The 18,724-nt window shown below is 42.7% G+C and overlaps 1 protein-coding gene across 6 annotated transcripts in view; it reads left to right on the top strand.

Annotated features, from left to right (window-relative positions):
* Positions 1-18,724, top strand: part of LOC105889922 (protein unc-13 homolog B) — an 89,039-nt gene that overhangs the window by 43,927 nt on the left and 26,388 nt on the right. For 5 of the 6 annotated variants that reach the window (XM_042708215.1, XM_042708216.1, XM_042708217.1 and 2 more), the window contains exons 12-20: positions 669-968; positions 1,495-1,582; positions 14,571-14,617; positions 14,950-15,025; positions 15,160-15,165; positions 15,811-15,894; positions 16,561-16,780; positions 17,130-17,357; positions 18,383-18,524. In XM_042708215.1, coding sequence (XP_042564149.1) covers positions 669-968; positions 1,495-1,582; positions 14,571-14,617; positions 14,950-15,025; positions 15,160-15,165; positions 15,811-15,894; positions 16,561-16,780; positions 17,130-17,357; positions 18,383-18,524 — 1,191 coding nt within the window. Of the gene's footprint in view, positions 1-668; positions 969-1,494; positions 1,583-2,501; positions 5,935-9,898; positions 12,750-13,560; positions 13,584-14,570; positions 14,618-14,949; positions 15,026-15,159; positions 15,166-15,810; positions 15,895-16,560; positions 16,781-17,129; positions 17,358-18,382; positions 18,525-18,724 lie in introns of those variants that run through there. The other variant, XM_031570289.2, reaches the window with a different exon arrangement.

Below are 18,724 nucleotides of genomic sequence, written 5' to 3' on the forward strand. Positions count from 1 at the left end.
CATGGTGTGTAATTGGTGACACAACAAAACTACTACCTTGGTTCCTGAGATACACGTGAAATTCCATAAACAAAATAAGTTTTGATAACTCTTCAAGCTATTGATAAGATGTGCTCTGGAATATAGATTAAATGAATGACTAAATTTGCTTTCTGATCCGTACTTCACGTACAATGTAAGTGCTGGGAGGTTTATGTGATTCACTGATGTGAATCAGTACTATGATATACAAACATTTCATGATACAATATAAGTTATTTGAGATAGAAAATCATAGATGTAATCTTCCCATGTCTGTACTATCACTTTAAAAGTGATCACATTGAGTAATGTGATCCTGTGTTCTGTAGAATTGTATTCATAGTGACCCACATAGTCGTAATTAACTACTTTCCCAAATCCCCCCTGTTCAGTAATGAGATATTGCATCCCTCTAATTCCTGTTCAACCTCATGAACCTGTCTTCAAGATGCCAACATGTACAATCCAGTTCAAGAGAGTAAAAGTTCTCACCAGTGTTTTGAGTTCCCCATCTACAGTCAGCATTTGGAACTAATTAGTAGAATGAGCTGTTTCAGTGCATTGTCAAACACAGCTTTGACTACTTTTAGAACTCAAACTTCTACTTGTCTACTTGATAATGACTTTCTGTGTATCTCTCAACGCAGTCCCGTGGATAGTAATCGGTTTGGGTCGTCTGGTAACGTCAGCCAGGCCAGCTCGCCGTATTCCTCCGACATGGAGGACCGAAGTGAGTCAGAGGGCTCACACCTCAAAAGCACCTCCACCAGCCGCCAACCCTCCCTCAAGGCCCAGCAGTCCGTCTGCGAGGACATTAAGGAAGCAGAGAGCGAGGAGAAGGAGCTGAAGCCTGTTCCAGAGCCTGGTGTGAAGGAAGACATAAAACAGCAGATTGTCCCTGCCAAGCCACTCGAGATTCGTGACAGAAAGCCTGAAAAGCAGATAAGGTATACTGTGTCACTGTATGTGGGAGTAGCACTGCATTAATTCAGGGGGCTACACACCTGTTACATATCATCATAATCATCATAATCATTATTTATTCAGGGAGAATTGATTGAGCACAGGGCTCTTTTGCAGCAATGCCCTGATTGAGGGTACATAATACAGATGAACAATAAATAAACAAACCGTAACAAAGCAACACAAAACAGACAAAATAAATAAAGTACTAGGCTTCAGCAGATGGATTCATGTTATGTAAAACGGCACACAGGCTTTAAAGTCTTTAAAGTTGATTTCAAATTCAGAATTACTGTGGAAAATTTGAAGACTGTTAACCTTGAAAACAAATAGACAGCAGTGTTTTTGTTATTTCAGTATCTACTGCATACTCACAGAATGAGTGAGTGTACGCCAAAAATGTCAAATAGACTGCATAACTCTGGTTGGAATGCTGTCGGCTGGCATGTAGTAGGCTAACTGTTACTGTTCAGTCCTTCATGTGTTTCCTTCCTTATGTGTTAATTGCAGTTTCTTGGAGGATGGCCCGCCCCTTTTCCCTCCTTCCAGGCTGCGTTGGTTGAAGGCCATCACTAAAGTGAGGGTTCAGCTGCGTGAGGTAGGAGAAGCATTCTTCGCTCCAAACTGTGAACTAAACTCCTGTTTTTGTGCCTTCTCTTGTCCATTCCTTGTGGTTAGTTTATTTTGCCATCTGCTTATCTCTACTGCTTTCACTTGTTTTGTGAGCCACCCTGTGCCGGTCCCTCTGCTCTGGTTGGTTGAGATTCACTCGCATTTGGTGCTGCCGCAATTGTTGTTTTCTACTTGCATTGAGATATGCGGGTACATTTAATTACAGATGCCCCTCTTTTTGATGCTTGACATGTATTTCTGTCTGGTCAATTTCTCCAGTGTGCATGTGCATGTGTGTGTGCGCGCGCGCGTGTGTGCGTGTGCGCGCGCGCATTCATGTGTGTGTGTGCGCGCGCGTGTTCGTGTGTGTGTGTGTGCGCGTGTGTTCGTGTGTGTGTGCGTGTGTGTGTGCGTGTGCGTGTGCGTGTGTGTGTGTGTGTTCTTCATTCTGTCACTTTCCTTCCACAGCCTGGTTTTACATATTTCATCTCTGGCCTTCTTCATGTAATCACTATGACATCAGTCTGAGTAAATTCAATTTTCCATGATAATGCATAATGCAGCTCAGTTACATAATCCAATAGAGTTGATGACAAAACTTGATTTTGACTCCAGTGTCCATGACCTTCTTCAATTGGTTTTCACGGTCTTTAAAAAGGGAGGGATACAACCTGCAAAGAGCGGATGCCCTTATGTCAACCAATTTATTCATAAATTGCCAGTAATATAGTAAGACATTGGAATGATTCTCCTAAAAGTGGGATCAAGCAGGCTGCCAAGATACATGTACACTTATGGGTTTAACCCACAGAAATTTGAATGGCAGTGAATGGTATACACATTCGTCAATGCATGTATTCCTAGGCATTGCAGACATGCTGCTTGATATGGAGACATTGCATGCATGGAGGTTGTCAAAAGAAGAGACAATCCAAAGCCTTGTCTGTAATTCTTGCTACTATATTGATGCTAATGAGAGGAAGCTTCAGCGATGAATCATTTTATTGTATCATGTCTTAATATTCATTTACAGCCTTGACCTCAAAGGGTATTAGCTTTCCACACTTCTGTATACCACAGCTGAAGACTTTGTTGGTAGATATGGTTCACCTAAAACCTACTGTACCACTTCCATTTTAACCACTTACAAAGTTGGAATATAGACTATGTATTTTCTGCACCTGTCAGTTTATGTAAGCAAGGCAAATCAATTCCCCGCAGAGTAATTCATTTCCTTCACAGCGTGCCACATCGCTGTGTTAGTGCTCTAAGCCTAAACTATGAGAGTCGAAGACATGGAGGCTTCTGGAATAATAATGGACAGGTGTGCCTATATGCTCTGTGGAATACCTGAAGGTCAAGGGAATTTGACGTTATTGGCTCCTGGTATTCTCTGGGTGTACTGAGTCGAATCTCTTTCTGCATTTCCATTCCAGCTGGTGGAGGTCTCCTCACAGCTGCACGCTTTGTAGGGGGGAAGGACCGTCAAGTGATTGGAGTGTTCAGGCTTTGAGGAATTGGGGGTTGCTTGGTCTAGAGACACAAAGGCTGTGACAGGAAAAGTGTACTGGCAGAAATAGATTTAAATGCATCATTACCCTCCAACTGACAACTTGAATGCGGTGTGTTTTGGCAGCTGTGTATCAGCTGTTTTCGCTCACAAGAAATGTCCTATGTATGTTTTGTAGGTACCTGTGTGTGACGTGTTTATGTGTGTTCAACATGAATTACTCGACTAGCTGTGCCAGCAGCAAGGAATTAGCCTCAGTCTGTTTTTTTTGTTAAGAAAAAAGAATACACCATGTATTTAATTTTTGATTTAAGGTCTCTAAAAGCATCTTTTATCGTTATGGTCAGTCTGCCTTAGTTATTTTTGTCTGAACAAGGTATTTACCATGGCAACCTACTTTCATTACTATGGAAACAAAGCATAGTTACGACAATAAATTACATAGGTGGTCTTATAACAGGTAATATGGTAATATTAGATTAAATATGGTTTAAGGCCTTGCGTAACTTCTGTTATATACTATATAACTATATACAAATACAGGGAGTAGCAGAGGTAGGTAGAAAGGAGGCAAAAGTAAATAATTATTCAGATGTATATATATGTATATATTCTGTGTGTGTATACACATACATATAAACATACAGTATACATCAGAGAATCTAAGATGTAAGAGATGCATTTTTACTCGTAAGAAATAGGAAGAGAGTGAAACAGAGAAACAGACTGATGTACAAAAGTCAGCAGAAAATAGAAGCTGAGAATAACACAGAGAGAGAAGATGGACTGTCGAATGACACAAGGGGAGAGAGGTGAAGAATGGAGTGAATGACACAAGGGGAGAGAGGTGAAGAATGGAGTGAATGGGGGGAAAGTGTGCCTCTCTGAGCAACTGTAGAGAAATCTTCCAGACCGAGACCAAGGGATCAAAGGGCTGCTGGGGTGACAGGCTTAAAAGTCAGCATAGCAATCAGGCTCTCCATCCCCACCCCCCACCACCAGCCCCCTGCTGTCCTCATGGACGTTCCACATCTGGGGGGGGGGGGGGTGTCCTCATTGCTCTCTACTAAAACCACATTCACTGAGACAGAAATGTTTCTATACTTAAATGTTTTTATCAGCAAATTAGAGACTCCCTGTGGGATAATGCATGCAAATAGTTAAGTTAACATGCTCAAACCCTTGAATCGCTGTAAAAGCTTTTAAAGACTGATTTATTTACATGAACAGAGGAAATGTCTTTGGCTAATAAGGACTGTGAACTCCTCTATTATATATTTCATGATGTTCATGAGATTGAATGACACTTAAGAGTTCCTATGCCGGACTGCTCTGTGCTACTACATGAAAGGATGCCAAACTGAGTTTTAATAATGTAGCATAGGCTGTCATTACAGTGGTGCATCCAAACAAGTCATAATGTCATAGGTGCCACACTCTCTAACAATCTAGGGAATTCTATAGAAGGGAGACTGTATCCTTACTAAGATTGCCTTGTTTGAACCAATAGAAGCAGATTAAAAAATGAGCACTGCACATACATTCTCTCTCCTCCTTAGTGTGTGTACTGCATGTCACCATGGTACCCAGACAGGAGGAGCCAAAGGCAAGGGAGTGAATCCAGTGTGACCAATGAGCTTCATTATAATCATTCTCATGCAGTTTATAATGCAAATAGCTGACTTGCATTAATCTAATGAATGTTTTAATGATATAGTGTTAAAATAATGAACTCCTGTAGTAGGATGGTTTTAACCATTTCTTCATTACCTCCCTTAACCAGACAAGAGAAGGTTGACACGCTGCTATGTTCATGAGTCTAATTGAAGACACTGGGCAGAATTGATTTACAGTAACAGAGCAGAATAAAGGGTGCAGATATTCCACAGTGCTAGTTACCAGTAGAAACCGGTACTATTCTAAATCCCCTGTCTCTGCGACATATCATTGAGGCTGGCAGTGGTATTTGTGCAGCAGTCGAGTGGTTAGACTGCTTAGACTGAATGTGTGTTCAATATGTTGGCTGTTTATAACCCCTTGAATGTGACAGATGTCACAGCACTCCCTTTCAACACCTCCAAATCTCAGCAGCAGAATCCTACAATCAGAGATGCCCGTCCACATTCCCCTCTATGTCCTTCATGGAAATTCACTTTGATGGAATCAGTTTTAAATGTTTTCCTTTTGGGACATCTGTGATTTGATTAGAATAAGTTGACAAACAACAATGATAATCTAGCAGGTGAAAGTCTCCGGGAGAGAGAGAGAGAGAGAGAGAGAGAGAGAGAGAGAGAGAGAGCGTGACTGTGAGCATGAAAGATATGCCTGTGTGATGCTACATGGGAGGGAGTGAGGCGGTTAAAGCGCCGGCATACACAGCGGAGCGCACAAATTCTCCGCGAGCAACAAGCGGCTGTGCGTATAGGAGTTGGAGGAGGAGGAAGAGAAGAGAGATAGCAGCCAAGTAGTCCACACACTGGCAGTGACACAGAGAAGATCAGGGTGAACTGAGTGAAGTGATCGGTAAAGAGAGAGGGAGAGAGAGAGAGAGAGAGAGAGAGAGAGAGCTCATTAGAAAGAGACAGGAAAGTCAAGCAGGGTTGATAGGTATCTGTGCTTTTGCCCTAGCATAGCATGTGATTAGAATTAGATGACTTATTATACACGGCACTCCTTGTAGTCCTGTGTGTGGTCTACTTGTATCATCCAGTGCAGCTGTCACGCTCTGAGGACAATGGAATTTGATGTTAGGATGATATTCTGGTCAACAGTCTTTTCTCTGCTAACTCCGATGCTCTGAAAGTAACCATTTATTCCACTTCAGTCAGGTATGTTTGTGCTTGTTTACACCTTGATTGCCTCATTATTTAGGCAAGGATTACTGTTCATTACAAATATGGTGTTTATGATAAATATAGTAATAACTTACAGTACATATCATGCATACAGCATATAGCAGGATAATCTTTCCTTTCTAAATCAATGCAATGTTTGTCATTCATCAGTTTTTGCCTTAATCCATCTGTCATTCCAACTTTTTCCTCTCATGAAACCACTGTTTTGTTTCCATTTTGTGTTGGACTTCAGTCACCTTGCACTGTGGGTCACTAGCTAGGGCAGTAGTAGAGGGGATACAATATTGCATCCTCCAGCCAAGTCTTTTCTGCAGTCGTGAAGACATGTGGGAATTCCACAGAATATGAGTCTGGTGTTGCTATTTTATCTAGGTACAAACTTCAGGTTTATGGGTTACCATCCCTCTGAGTGTAAACCCAGCTTCTGGGAAAAGGTACCAAGTGATAGACAAAGTGAGAACAAAGCAGAAAGTAAAATCGATTCGTTTTTTGTTTGTGTCCTGCTCGACACTGTCTGGCAAGCACCCAAATCCGACTGTGTAAACAGCTGTCTTGACAGAGCAGTGGGAGGACACAGGGTAAAGATCATGTGGATTATTGAATATGTTTGGAAAAGAAATTGCTTAGCAGTCCCTCCATCTCCCCTCCTCTCTCTCTCCCTCTCTCTTTCTCTCACACACACACACACAAACATGAATCACCATGAATGTTAAAGTATGTTTAATCAACTGCATCAATGCATCAACTGTCATCTGATGCATCAGGAACCCAGTCACTTTGATGGTTTTCCGAACCCTTGTGACCTCACTTGTCATTCTTAGACTATTTCGAGATGAGCTGTTCAGACCAGGAATTATTTTTATGCAGGTTAAGGTTAGAACCTATGGTTAAAACCATGTCTGCATTTAGGACTGTATATAAAATCATATTAAAGCTGTTTATAGTGTGATGATTTGTGGATAAACGAGAGAGACACAAATGAGATTACTCTCCTTTACTCAGTAGAAAGAGCAGCATAGAGGTGAAAGGTGAGAGTTAATGTCGGGACAGTGTGTCTGCCTTTTGTGATTTCATCCTCCAGCGACTGTGAAATTGGGACATTTCTTTTTGTGTCTAAGTAACGTCTTCTTTCATGATTCATTCTTTCGTGATGCAGACTTGCTGTAATTTGTGAGCGTGTTTTAGCATCTATTTACTTTTGCACTTTATCAGTATTTCCTCCAGTTTTGTTCTGTCTAAGTCTCAGCAAAGTCAATACTGTATGTATGTAGATGTGCAGAGCTACACAAACTACAACACTGGAAGAAATAATACGACAATTACACAAATCAAACAAAAAGCAAAGCTAATGTATTCATTCATCTAAAATATATAGTATGTAGAGTAACAACACGAAAGCAGAGTGTATTACTGTTTTTTAATGTAATATGTTATTTTCTTCCCATACAAATTTGCATTTTTACACTTTCGTCATCATAACAGTATGTTGCTTCCCCCCTCTTTCCCTTCCATCATGTTGTCCTTTCTGAAATGTCAGGGTAATTACCAGGAGTTTGTCTGTCTCCTCCTCTGTCTCTCCACTTAAACCAGCTGCTTGGCAGTTTTCTGTGGTTGTTTTCTGTCTTTTCATTTCCTCAGTGATGAGATTCATCTAGTTTCCACTCCCTGTCAATCTCCTTGACAAGACAGCTGGAACACTTACTCAGCACACTTTAGTCATATGAAAAAAAGAAATGTACCTTCAAAACAGAGTGTGTGTGTGTGTGTGTGTGTGTGTGTGTGTGTGTGTGTGTGTGTGTGTGTGTGTGTGTGTGTGTGTGTGTGTGTGCATGAGACAGAGCTTTAGGCAATAACGAATAAGCAAACCAAGCAATCTTATTGCTTCCCAGTGTCACAAGAGGGAGATTCAGACAAAATGGCCACTTCCTCAACCCATGCATCCACCACAACAGGGCTTCTGTGCCTTTGCCTGTGATTTGATGTTTACAGAATTGAATCAGATTTTTTTTATTCTGCTCTGGGCCGGGGCTCCTACTGTGACTTCCTGTCAGTGTTGCACCTTCACAACAAGTGCTGGTGTTACCACAGATGTGGAGAATTAGGTAAAAGCCTCTGCTTGTAGAGAAGGTTAGTTAAAGAAGTTAAAGCTTAGATTTCTTTAGCCGAGTAGTGTGTGGCCATTCAAAGTTACTTTGCTGGACCTTTGAAAGGACAGTAAGGCCTGAGAGGCTTGGCCCACACCGACCTTTTGACTTGCTCTGACGCAACTGTACTTTTGAAGGGAAGGGAAATGTCTGTTATTGGAATGGGATTCTTGTGAGTCATCTCGTAGGGTATCCAGGTCTATGCAATTAGTCACAAGCTTGCAGCTAGCTGGCTGCAGCATTTCAGATGGACTTTACAGTCTGAGGGGAGCAGAAGAAAAAAGAAATGGGCAGCCACATTGAAACCCACAAGAGCTGGAAAGGTTGCGTCATTTTCACTGAGAGGGAGAGAGAGGGAGAGAGAGATCCAATGGCAAGCTAATTGCTGAGCTTTGACATTGTAATGAATAGCTCTAGCATCTATCGGTAGTCTTGAAGAGGGAATTGGGTAAATCTTTGACATGGCTCATCCACCCCCAAATCACAACTCATAGGGGTGCTATCAGCCAGCTGCCTTACTCTGCCTTACTCTCTTATATGATCCTACAGTATGCTGAACTTGTGTCATCTATACCCTGATACGTCAGTGACTACAGGCTCTTCCTTGTCTATACCAGATAGATAATCCCAAATGAAAGCACCTATGCAGTGTTAAAGTGAACTGCTCTTCCTCTTAATATGTATAAAATGTAGTTGTCTTGGAACATAATATAGAACAAAAATGTGCCTGAATGTAAGCCTTCAAACTGCCTTGTTTATTTTTAGATCTGTCATGTTAATTAACCAACTTGAACATAACATGTTCATTAACCGAATTGAACATGGCTACTTTACTTGTAACCATAGCTACCAACTCTGTTGCCATAAGGATTTCTACACACATTATGTGCGGTTTTTTTGTGCACAAACAAAAAAAGAGGACAGTCATGTTGCCATTCCACCATGTTTGGGCTTTGGCCTCTTCAGCAGGGAATCATCCATGGAGGCACAGGATGAAAGGTGTTGTGTTAGTATTGAGCCAGATAGGCCAGGTTTACATTATACTGTATATGCATTACAGCGAGGCTTTCAAAGATCCTGCTCTACCTATGTTGCTATGCAGAGACTTCTCTCTCTTCTTAACACATATGGCTGGTCTGATTGGAAGTGATGCTACATGCATTTACTAGCCGTGTGAGGTCTCAGCTGAGATGTGTGAGCTGTGCTTGCTTTTCACACCCTACACAATCTGTAGGGACCCGGTGCTGGCCGATGTGTGGTGTTCTATGGGGACACGTGTCACATCCTGTTCCTTGCTGAATTACACAAGATGTGTACCTACGAGTTCCTCACTATTTGTTCATGTTGTATACGGTGTGTCGTGTATGTGTGTGTGTGTGCTTGCCTTTGTATCTGGTGTAACTATAAAGCACATAACCCCATCATCCATTCTGCTTTGACTTTTTCTTTAAAACCTGATTGATTTTACAGACAGTATGATATTACAGAGGCTAGACAGTGCAGCCGATATTAAGCATTGCTTCCTGCTGTGGCTGTACAGTTAGAGAGAGTTATTGTTTTGGAGGAATTGGAGAGGACTGAGAATTGACAGTTGAATGTAATTCTTTTATATCCTCCACACAATTGATTTTTGTATTGCCATGCATTGACAAGAAAGGAAAGATATGCTGGTATGTCAACTGAGACTATATCTTTTAATAATCTGCTTTTGTGCCGTTCTCAAGTGTAACTGACTTATGCAGTTTCAAGGTAAAAAAAATTATGTACAGACAAGTCTTTTTCCATTTTTTTAGCCATGGACTGGAACGTCTAATCGTTTGAACTAATAGAGCTCTTCAACAAAGACCTCTGTAGTTTGAGATGCTATCCATGTGACCTTGAGATAGGACAGCAGGAGGGTGTGCAAAATTTGTGTCCACCCTTCTCCCCCTTTTGTCTACCCTCTTGCACATACTCTGAGGATGTTCTCCAGGAACTGCTTCAATGGGCAGGATGGCGTTGGGGCCCCAGAGTATGGGCGCCATAAACATAAGGCAGCTGTACCCAAAAGGAGGGCCCCCAATCCCAGGGTTGCTCTCATGATCCGTGGGAAAATTCATCGCCTTCTTCAGGGGTCTGGGGAGCAAGCCTCTCACAATCCCGGCCCATATTATGATGGGATCTTGGAGGAGGATGAAGAGGAGGAAAAGGAAGGTCCTGAGCCAGACTTAAGGATATGTGCATCACAGAGAGAGAGATATGGCGGCGCGTCTGAAGTTGCTAATGGACAGGTTGCCAAAGAACACACAGCTCTTGCAAGCATGGATTATGTAGGGGAGGTGGAGCTGAACAGAGAAGGGTGTGTTCGCATCCCGTGTACCCTTCAGCACAGCAGCAGTGCGCAGCAGCCATTGAGAATGCCAAAACAGGCAATGTCAGATTTCAATGGGTCAAGGTTTTTGGAAGAGATGGGGTCCGACAGTGGAACACCTTTCAGCTACAATTCAGCCAGGGTGGACAGGATTGTTGAGGAGGACGAGGAGGAAGAGGAGGAGGAAGAGTCCAGTGCTATCGTCGAGCACATCCTGAAGGAACTGAGAGGAATCAATAAGATCCAGGCAGAGATCTCAGATTTGAGGCAATACCTCTCTTTTGTGCGTGGCTCAGTAGATGAGGTGTCCAGCTGTGTTGAGGCAGTGCTAATGGAAATAGAGGGCATACGCTCAGGGACCAAACCTGCAACGGACTCTTGGCCAGGGGCAGTGGGGCACAACGAGGGGCCCTCTACTCTCTACCATGAACAGTGTAGCAGCTCCTACAACACAAGGATGGATAAACCTAACAAAGCAGAGTCCTCAAGTACAGCAAGTGATTATCGGTCAGAAGAACTCAGTGTCCATGATAGTCAATATAAAATGGCCCTAAATCAGTTGTTAGACGTTAGAAGATTTGGCTCGTCATACGAGGCTATGTGCACCTCATCCAATGTAGATTCTCCAAACCCAGATGTTCATGGGCCACCTGAGCTTGAAATGTTCAACCAAAGCTCAGATATCCACCCTGGCATCAGGGTGAGGAAGTTGAGCTTTGGATACTTGGAGCGCCAGGACGGACAAGACCCAGCACCCAGCACCAGTTCTCTGTCCTCGGGCCATAGCTCCAAGTCAGAGTCTGACCACCATGACAGGATGGAGTCGGGGTGTCCAGGTGCTGCCCCCGAGTGCCATGGTTGGAACCAGATGGGTCTCCCTCGTAGCACGAGTGGCGATACAGGCTGGAGTGAAGAAGAATGTTACTTCAGGCAGGCCAGTTTTGAAGATGGCGACGGTTGCATAGAGGAAGGGCAGACATGGGAGGGGTGCAGGGACGAGGAAGCTGGCAGCACATTGGGGCGCTCATCTGCTTGCAGTTCCGAGCATCTGTCCTTCGTTTCAAGTTGCCATTACAACTCTCCTGCGAGCACAGGCAGCCGAGAGGAGTGGCTCGGCAGCAAAAGGAGGGCACATACAAATGAGACACAAGCCATGGGAAGGTCTGCTAAGGACCTCATTTTGGAATGCGGTGGGTCTGCCCATTACAATCCAGCAGTAATGTATGAAAGTGAGATAGAAGATTATGCCAATTCTGGTGACGTAAGTCATGAAATTACAGGCACTGCGATAAATCAGAACAGAAATAATGCCCTCTCCTCTGACCATCCTTCATATCATCAAGCTCTCTTGATGGAACATTCACACAGTGAAGGTGCTGCCCAACAGGCTCCAACCTTAGAAAAGGTGGAGAGGGGTGTAGCCATTTCAGACCCCAGTGTGTCCAGCTTTGCTCCAGATCCTACTGATGCCTGTAATGCTGGTTTCACTGTGAAAAGGTTTGGCAGAGCAGTGCTGGATTTCAAGTCGGTTTTGAGGGTGGCACTCAAGAAACTAGAGGGATCTCAATCACCTGGGGACAAGACTGAAGTCCCCCTGGCCTCTTCTCCAAGCAGCGAGACCCTAATAGTGACCCCATGTGCTGCCACACCTGATGGTGGGAGTGTTGTCCCTGAGGGAATCTGTAGCTCTCCAATATTGACAGACCTGACTTGCACTGAGTCAGAATCAGTGGCTCAACCAGCATGTGAGGTCTTCCAGGAGCAGGGCACTGATCCTCCTGAGGAACTAGAGTCTGCTGGGGCAGACCCACCGTACAGCGTTGCCCTTGCCTCAAGCCCCCAGGATGGCTCTCCACCACCGTGCGTCGTACCCGAGTCAGTCCCACCTACTGCAGAAGACCCTGCTCAGCACGAGGAGGAGAACGTTTTGCAGCCTCCTGAGGAGATCCCATTAGATGCTGATGTGAAAATACCCAAAGGTGTTGGTGCAGAAATCTCTGAAAATGTTGGTACAGACTCTACTGAATCAGTTAGTGCAGATATGAACGCAGAAGCCGGTGCGGACACCAGTGCAGATGCGACGGAGACGGAGAACAGCGAAGATGCTAATGTAGATAGCATCTTAGTGGACCAAGGGGAGGAAACAGATTGCCCTCAGGAGATGAGCCAGAGGGATGTGCGACGGCTGAAGTGCATGAGAACTTTTCAGCAGATCCTCAGGGAGAAGAGAGAAACCCGTCGTAACCTTACACTGATTACAATGTCCACCTTCTCGGAGGACGATTTTAACCCAGGTATGATGCAACTTCCACGCAGACATTTTTCAAGTTTGACTTCTATATGCCTGCAGTTTTTTCATAAATCTTAAAGCGCCCCGAAGTGCTGCTATAAAGTAGCTTGTTTGAACTTATTTGAAGTTATTTCAGTTTATTACAACAGTGCCAGAAATACGTAGCTATTTAGTATTTTATTCTCTTGGTCTCTCTTGGTCACATGTACAGGTTACAAAAATGTTTGTGCCAAACTTCTATACCTTTGAGATCAAAGCCTTGTTGCATATTTACCAATTCCCTTTGATGTGAGGTGTATCTTGTCTAGTTTTTTATTCTTGTTAAAGATGTCTGTCAGTTTACTGAAGATTAGGACTCATGTTTCCATGAGTTACCAGGCTTTCTTTTCGGTCTGCATTTTTCCCTTTTCAGAGAAATTGTTGAAAATTGTAATGTAAGGAATAGAACTGCTGAGTCAAATCTCTGGCAGGCCTCCAACTCCTCAGTGATTCATCTCCTGCCATTTTCAGAGCTATAGGCGTATAACTTTGATTCATTTTAGAAAAAACTAAATCCTGCCATGAAAGTAGGACCAAAGACAAATTAGCACCTATTACAGCATGAATTATACATCTGAGAGAAATATTCAGGCAATAAGCCGCGGCGCTCAGGGGGCTCTAGTTTGTTTCTCTCCCCAGTTCTGTATTGTGTATAAACACTACAGTCTCTGGCAACTATGTTAGTACAATGGCTTTGCTGTCAAACTCTGAATAAAACTGGAGCATAGTAATGCCTGTTCTGATGCTGATGTGTGTTTATGCCTCTTCCTCTACAGAAGCGAGCCAGGAGGAAGATCAGGTTACTCTGCCGTTTCACACAGGAACACCCTGCTGCTTTATTTATTATTATCATTATTATTATTATTTTTATTAAGTTGTCACTGCAGATCGTTATTTTATTTTTACCCAACCCCTGCATGTTTCCAGGCATATTTCCTGTAGGAAGTGATTGCTGATTTTGAGTAATGAGTAACATTATAATATAATTTCTTTTACTTTTTCCTTATATTTCCCAGTGGTGCATGGGCCTGCTCTCTGCATGCATTGTATTTATTGTTTTGTGCTGGGCAGGAGATGGCAATATCTAGTCCAGGTCCAGATGCTAAAATCCATTCAGTTCTGTGGATTGCATAAGGAAATGAACACACAAACGAGATGTTAATATGCATATGCTCAGCTTCTGTATTCAGTGTGAATGGTTGATTATCAGTTTACCATGCCGTTCACATAGGCTGCCTTGTTTGTTATGAAACTTAATCATTATTTTGAGAGAATTCTCATTTCTTTTTGCCAGAAGCGTTTTGTTGGCTCTTTCTATATGTGTGCCGTTCTAATGTACACCACACTCTAAAATGTTATGCACATTGAGTTTTTTAAACTCTTTTATAAGAACATGTACACTCTAAAATGCACATTGAGTTTTTAAACTCTTTTATAAGAACATGTACATTGTTTGAGCCAACGTAATATAGATATTTGACTATTCATTGATTCTACTATAATGGTGTTTGACCAAAGGGACATGATATTTTGAAGGAATAGAGCATGATGGTTAGTGGGAGTGTGCTTTTGCTGTCCGCCTTTTGTTTTTGTACACTGCTGCTAAAAGTGCTAAAGTGCAATAGAAGAGCTATTGATATCTCACTTGTGAATCTCAACCAACTCGGCAGAAACTGGTGTTTTGCATTTCCCTCAAGCGCACCATGTTCAATCTTTCATTATTGATCACAAGATGTTACAGTAATTGTCACTAACAATTGCGACTGATTTTCTGTCATTCTCACAGAGCCAAGAAAATGGAGACCCCGGCAGACAGGCATTGGCGAAGCCTGGGTGAGTTCTTTCTTTCTTTCTTTTCTAAATTACCCCATCCCTTTTCTCTGGCCAGGTTATGTATGCACGTTAAATTTACACATCAAGCAGATGCTTTATACATAAAAGAATAGTGAAGACATACATTTTTTATATCATAACCCTCTGGGGCATTTACCTTTGTAAGTGCCTACTGTGGCAACTACTTATACTTACTGCTCAGTTAGACCCTAAAGTCACCTGCAATGACAGTGTTCAGCCATATGTTGGATTTTGTTACTGTCTGTTACATTATTGTTTTATCATCGCCCCTGGTGTACATTATGCATTTATATTGCATGATGTCCCCACAGTGGAGGTGGTACATTTGGGATTGACAGCATGCCTGATCTTCGCAAGAGGAAGCACATCCCCCTCGTCAGTGAAGTGGTGGGTTGAATTTGCAGTGGATTTATGCTTTAGTGTTTAACACTGAGTGTTTTTTAACAGCATTATACTGCAATATTTCTGAATTAACTTTTGTTTTTCTTTCTCTGTGACTGCTGCACCACTTTGTCATGAAGGCTATGGTAAGAACATTTCAATGTTCCTCTCAAAGTTCTGTAGTTAGGATACAACTAGACAGTAGAGTGACATCAAGGCATTTTCTTTTAAATGAAGAATATTTTATTCTCCTTTGAAGTATTTTTCCTAATCTTTTAACAAACAGCTTTATTTTACCACCCTTTTATCCCCCCACTCCCTCCCCGCTATCACAATATTAGGGAAGATATCAGGAAGAGAGGGTTTCATGAAAAAACATAAGATGGCACTTATAATAAAACCCATAGACAATCACACTCTAAGTGTTCATCATCTGCTAATCGCTTGCTATAAATTGATAGCTTCCATCGATTTTAGTCTGGTTATGAACATTTATGTGGTAATGAGGTCAATCATGGGGTGAGATTCTGAGGGTCATCTGAGGCCAACCAAACTCTCAGAGATGAAAAGTAATCTTACCACGGAGTGGTGTGCGTAGTGGTGAAGTCCCCTACTTTATTCTTTTTTATTTTAATGTTACCAGGTGAAGCACAAAGCATTTGCTGAACACTAACTTGCTAACCCTGCAAACATGGCATCAATGCCAAATGATTCTGTGGAGTTATTAAATGTCTTTAATAAAGACTGAAAAGCTGAAACATGAAAAAATTATTTTCTCTCTTCTCTATCAGTCCCTGGTGCAGTCCAGGAAGGCCATCTCTCATGGAATCTCTCGTGCCCTGGCTGCCCGCTCCTCCCTAAAGGACGAAGAATTGGTGAGACAGAGAAGTGTACAGTCCCTAGCCCTCTGGGGACCATATCCCTGTGGATATTTTTGTTCTTGTTGTCAATATGCCTTTAAAGCTCCATGAGTTTTTGTCCTAGAGTCATAAAAAGAACACCCCCAGAAATCTTTAATCTTCTACATATATGCCAGTTGTGCATCAATGTTTTTAGTTAGAGGAAATATACAAAAACATCAAGGCATGCCAGGCTACCTAAAGAAGTCTAACAGGCCTTTGTCCCCAGGGTCTAGACAGCTTCACAGAGCAGATTCTCATAGACATGCTCTGCTGTTACACAGCACCTATTTTTTTAAGAAAAATTCTAATCATATTTTAAATAGACAAAAGTCTGTGACACTGACATATGCAGTCTATCACAAGTGAATTTGTATTCACATTCTTCATCACGTTTACAACAGAACAACAACAGATGTAAATAGATTTTCACTGTTGCCAGAAATTATTTACCGGTACTACCTTTCTTCGGATTGTTTCCAAAGGAAGAAAAACAACCTCTAATAATAATAAAAAATGAGTTATGTACCTTTCCACCTTTTTGTTCCCTTCTCGACACCATTCGATCTGCTTTGGGAAAACCACCTACAGCACAGCCCCTCCATTCCACATGTAACCCTCCTCTCTTGTGTGTGTTAACAGAAGAGTCACGTGTACAAGAAAACGCTACAGGCTCTGATCTACCCCATCTCCTGCACCACCCCGCACAACTTCGAGGTGTGGACCGCCACCACGCCCACCTACTGCTACGAGTGCGAGGGCCTGCTGTGGGGCATCGCTCGCCAGGGCCTGCGCTGCGCCGAGTGCGGGGTCAAATGTCACGAGAAGTGCCAGGAGCTGCTGAATGCCGACTGCCTGCAGCGTAAGTGCAGAGATCGTGCATGGTGACATTTTTAGAAAGTAGCTTTGTGCACTGTCAAGTTTTCCAGCGTTGTTAATCTCAAGTTATATTGAGATTGCATCTGACACATTTAACACCAAAAGAGGAACTTGTATTACTGAGTAGTGATGTTGACTTACAAATGCTGAAAGTGAATGTAAAGGAAATAGCCGATTTATTTCTTCAACTCACATCAAAATGTATTTTCTATGGCTCAGTCATAAGCAATAATGTTTTTTACATTTTAGTCGAAAAAATAATAACAAGGTGAGTGTAGTGTGAGCGCACCTGTTCCCATTAAACTGATTCGAGTGACTCATCATCATACCAGGGGCGGCAGAAAAGAGCTCCAAGACTGGCGCTGAGGATCGCACGCAGCATATCATCACCGCCATGAAGGATCGCATGAAGATCCGTGAGCGCAACAAACCCGAGATCTTTGAGACCATCCGCACCATCTTCGGGATCACCAAGCTCCTTCACGCCCAGCAGATGAAGACCATCAAACAGGCGGTCCTGGATGGAACCTCCAAGTGGTCGGCCAAGATCACTATCACAGGTACCTGGTCCAGACCAGAACAGCCAGGGTTGATTGTGCAGTCATCGCACCATCAAGAAACTGAAACTTACTGATCATTCATGTTATAGTAACAGTTAATTGCTTTCTCTTGACGCCCAAAAAAAGAGGTGCTGTGAAAATAACATTTCAGCAAAATTGACAAATCTTTCTCTTTGATGGATAACCCTAATTTTAACTCACTTTAACTGAAGGCTTTGTTTGTATGTGTGTGTATATTTACCTTTTCCTGCAATTGAATAATACTTTGCAGGGGTGTGTGTGCGTGTTTGTGTAATATGGTCATTAGATTGTATTGTGCGTTCGGGCAGCTGGGAATATGGAATGTTCCATTTTGGAACTTCTCACTTCCAAGTTAAGAGTGTTCACATGACGACAACAAACAGGCAACAGCATTGACAGTTAAGTAACGTTAAGTAGGCTAGCTTGCCAGAAGGCTAGCATTACGTTAGTTACACAAAAAAATCTAAATTGCGAACTATCATTTATCATCACAATCACCTACGCTAAAGAGTACAACCTATATAAACAATGTAGTGGCTTATTTGTTCATGGAGCATGTACCTTTCACCACAAACGCTGCCATGTTGAGTGATGTCAAACCTACTTCTCCGAGCTCTCAAAAACCTCCCACTTTCCTAGTGGGATGTTCCAAGTTCAACAGGCGTTCAGGTGTGTTCTCCCACTCGGAGGCCGGAACTTTCTCCAATTCCCAGTTGCTCATGAACGCACTATTATTTTTTGTGTGAGAAATACTTTCAGTCTCTGCCTCTGCTGTGTTTATTCCTCGTGTTTTTCACCCCCTCTTTTTGTGTGGGACACTGAGTCATGCAGCACCTGCTGGACCCCTCTGCGCTCTGCTCTCTCGCTCTCGCTGACTTTTTCTTTTATGTAACAAAAACAACGCATTAAAAAAACAAACAACTGCACTCTACTGCATTTTCTTGCACTCCAGTGCAGCGTTATTAATTGTTTATTTACCACCTGCTGTGCGTGTCTGTGTGCAGTGGTGAGCGCTCAGGGACTGCAGGCGAAGGACAGGACGGGAACGAGTGACCCGTACGTCACCGTGCAGGTGGGGAAGACCAAGAAGAGGACGAAGACCATCTACGGGAACCTGAACCCTGTGTGGGAGGAAAAGTTCCACTTGTAAGTCCGTCCGTCCCCCCCTCAACCGTTCGGCTGCAGTGGCAGTTCGGTGTTACTGAAGTCCTCCGAAATAAACTCTGCGGTCAATATTTAGTCTGCTAAAGCCTATTTTATAACAGTTTAACCATTACATTAACAGATTAGTTTATTGTGCCGACCAAAACATTGATTTATTTTTATTTCATCACTCATTGCATCAT

This window comes from Clupea harengus, chromosome 7 (assembly GCF_900700415.2).
Source record: "Clupea harengus chromosome 7, Ch_v2.0.2, whole genome shotgun sequence".
NCBI lineage: Eukaryota > Metazoa > Chordata > Actinopteri > Clupeiformes > Clupeidae > Clupea > Clupea harengus.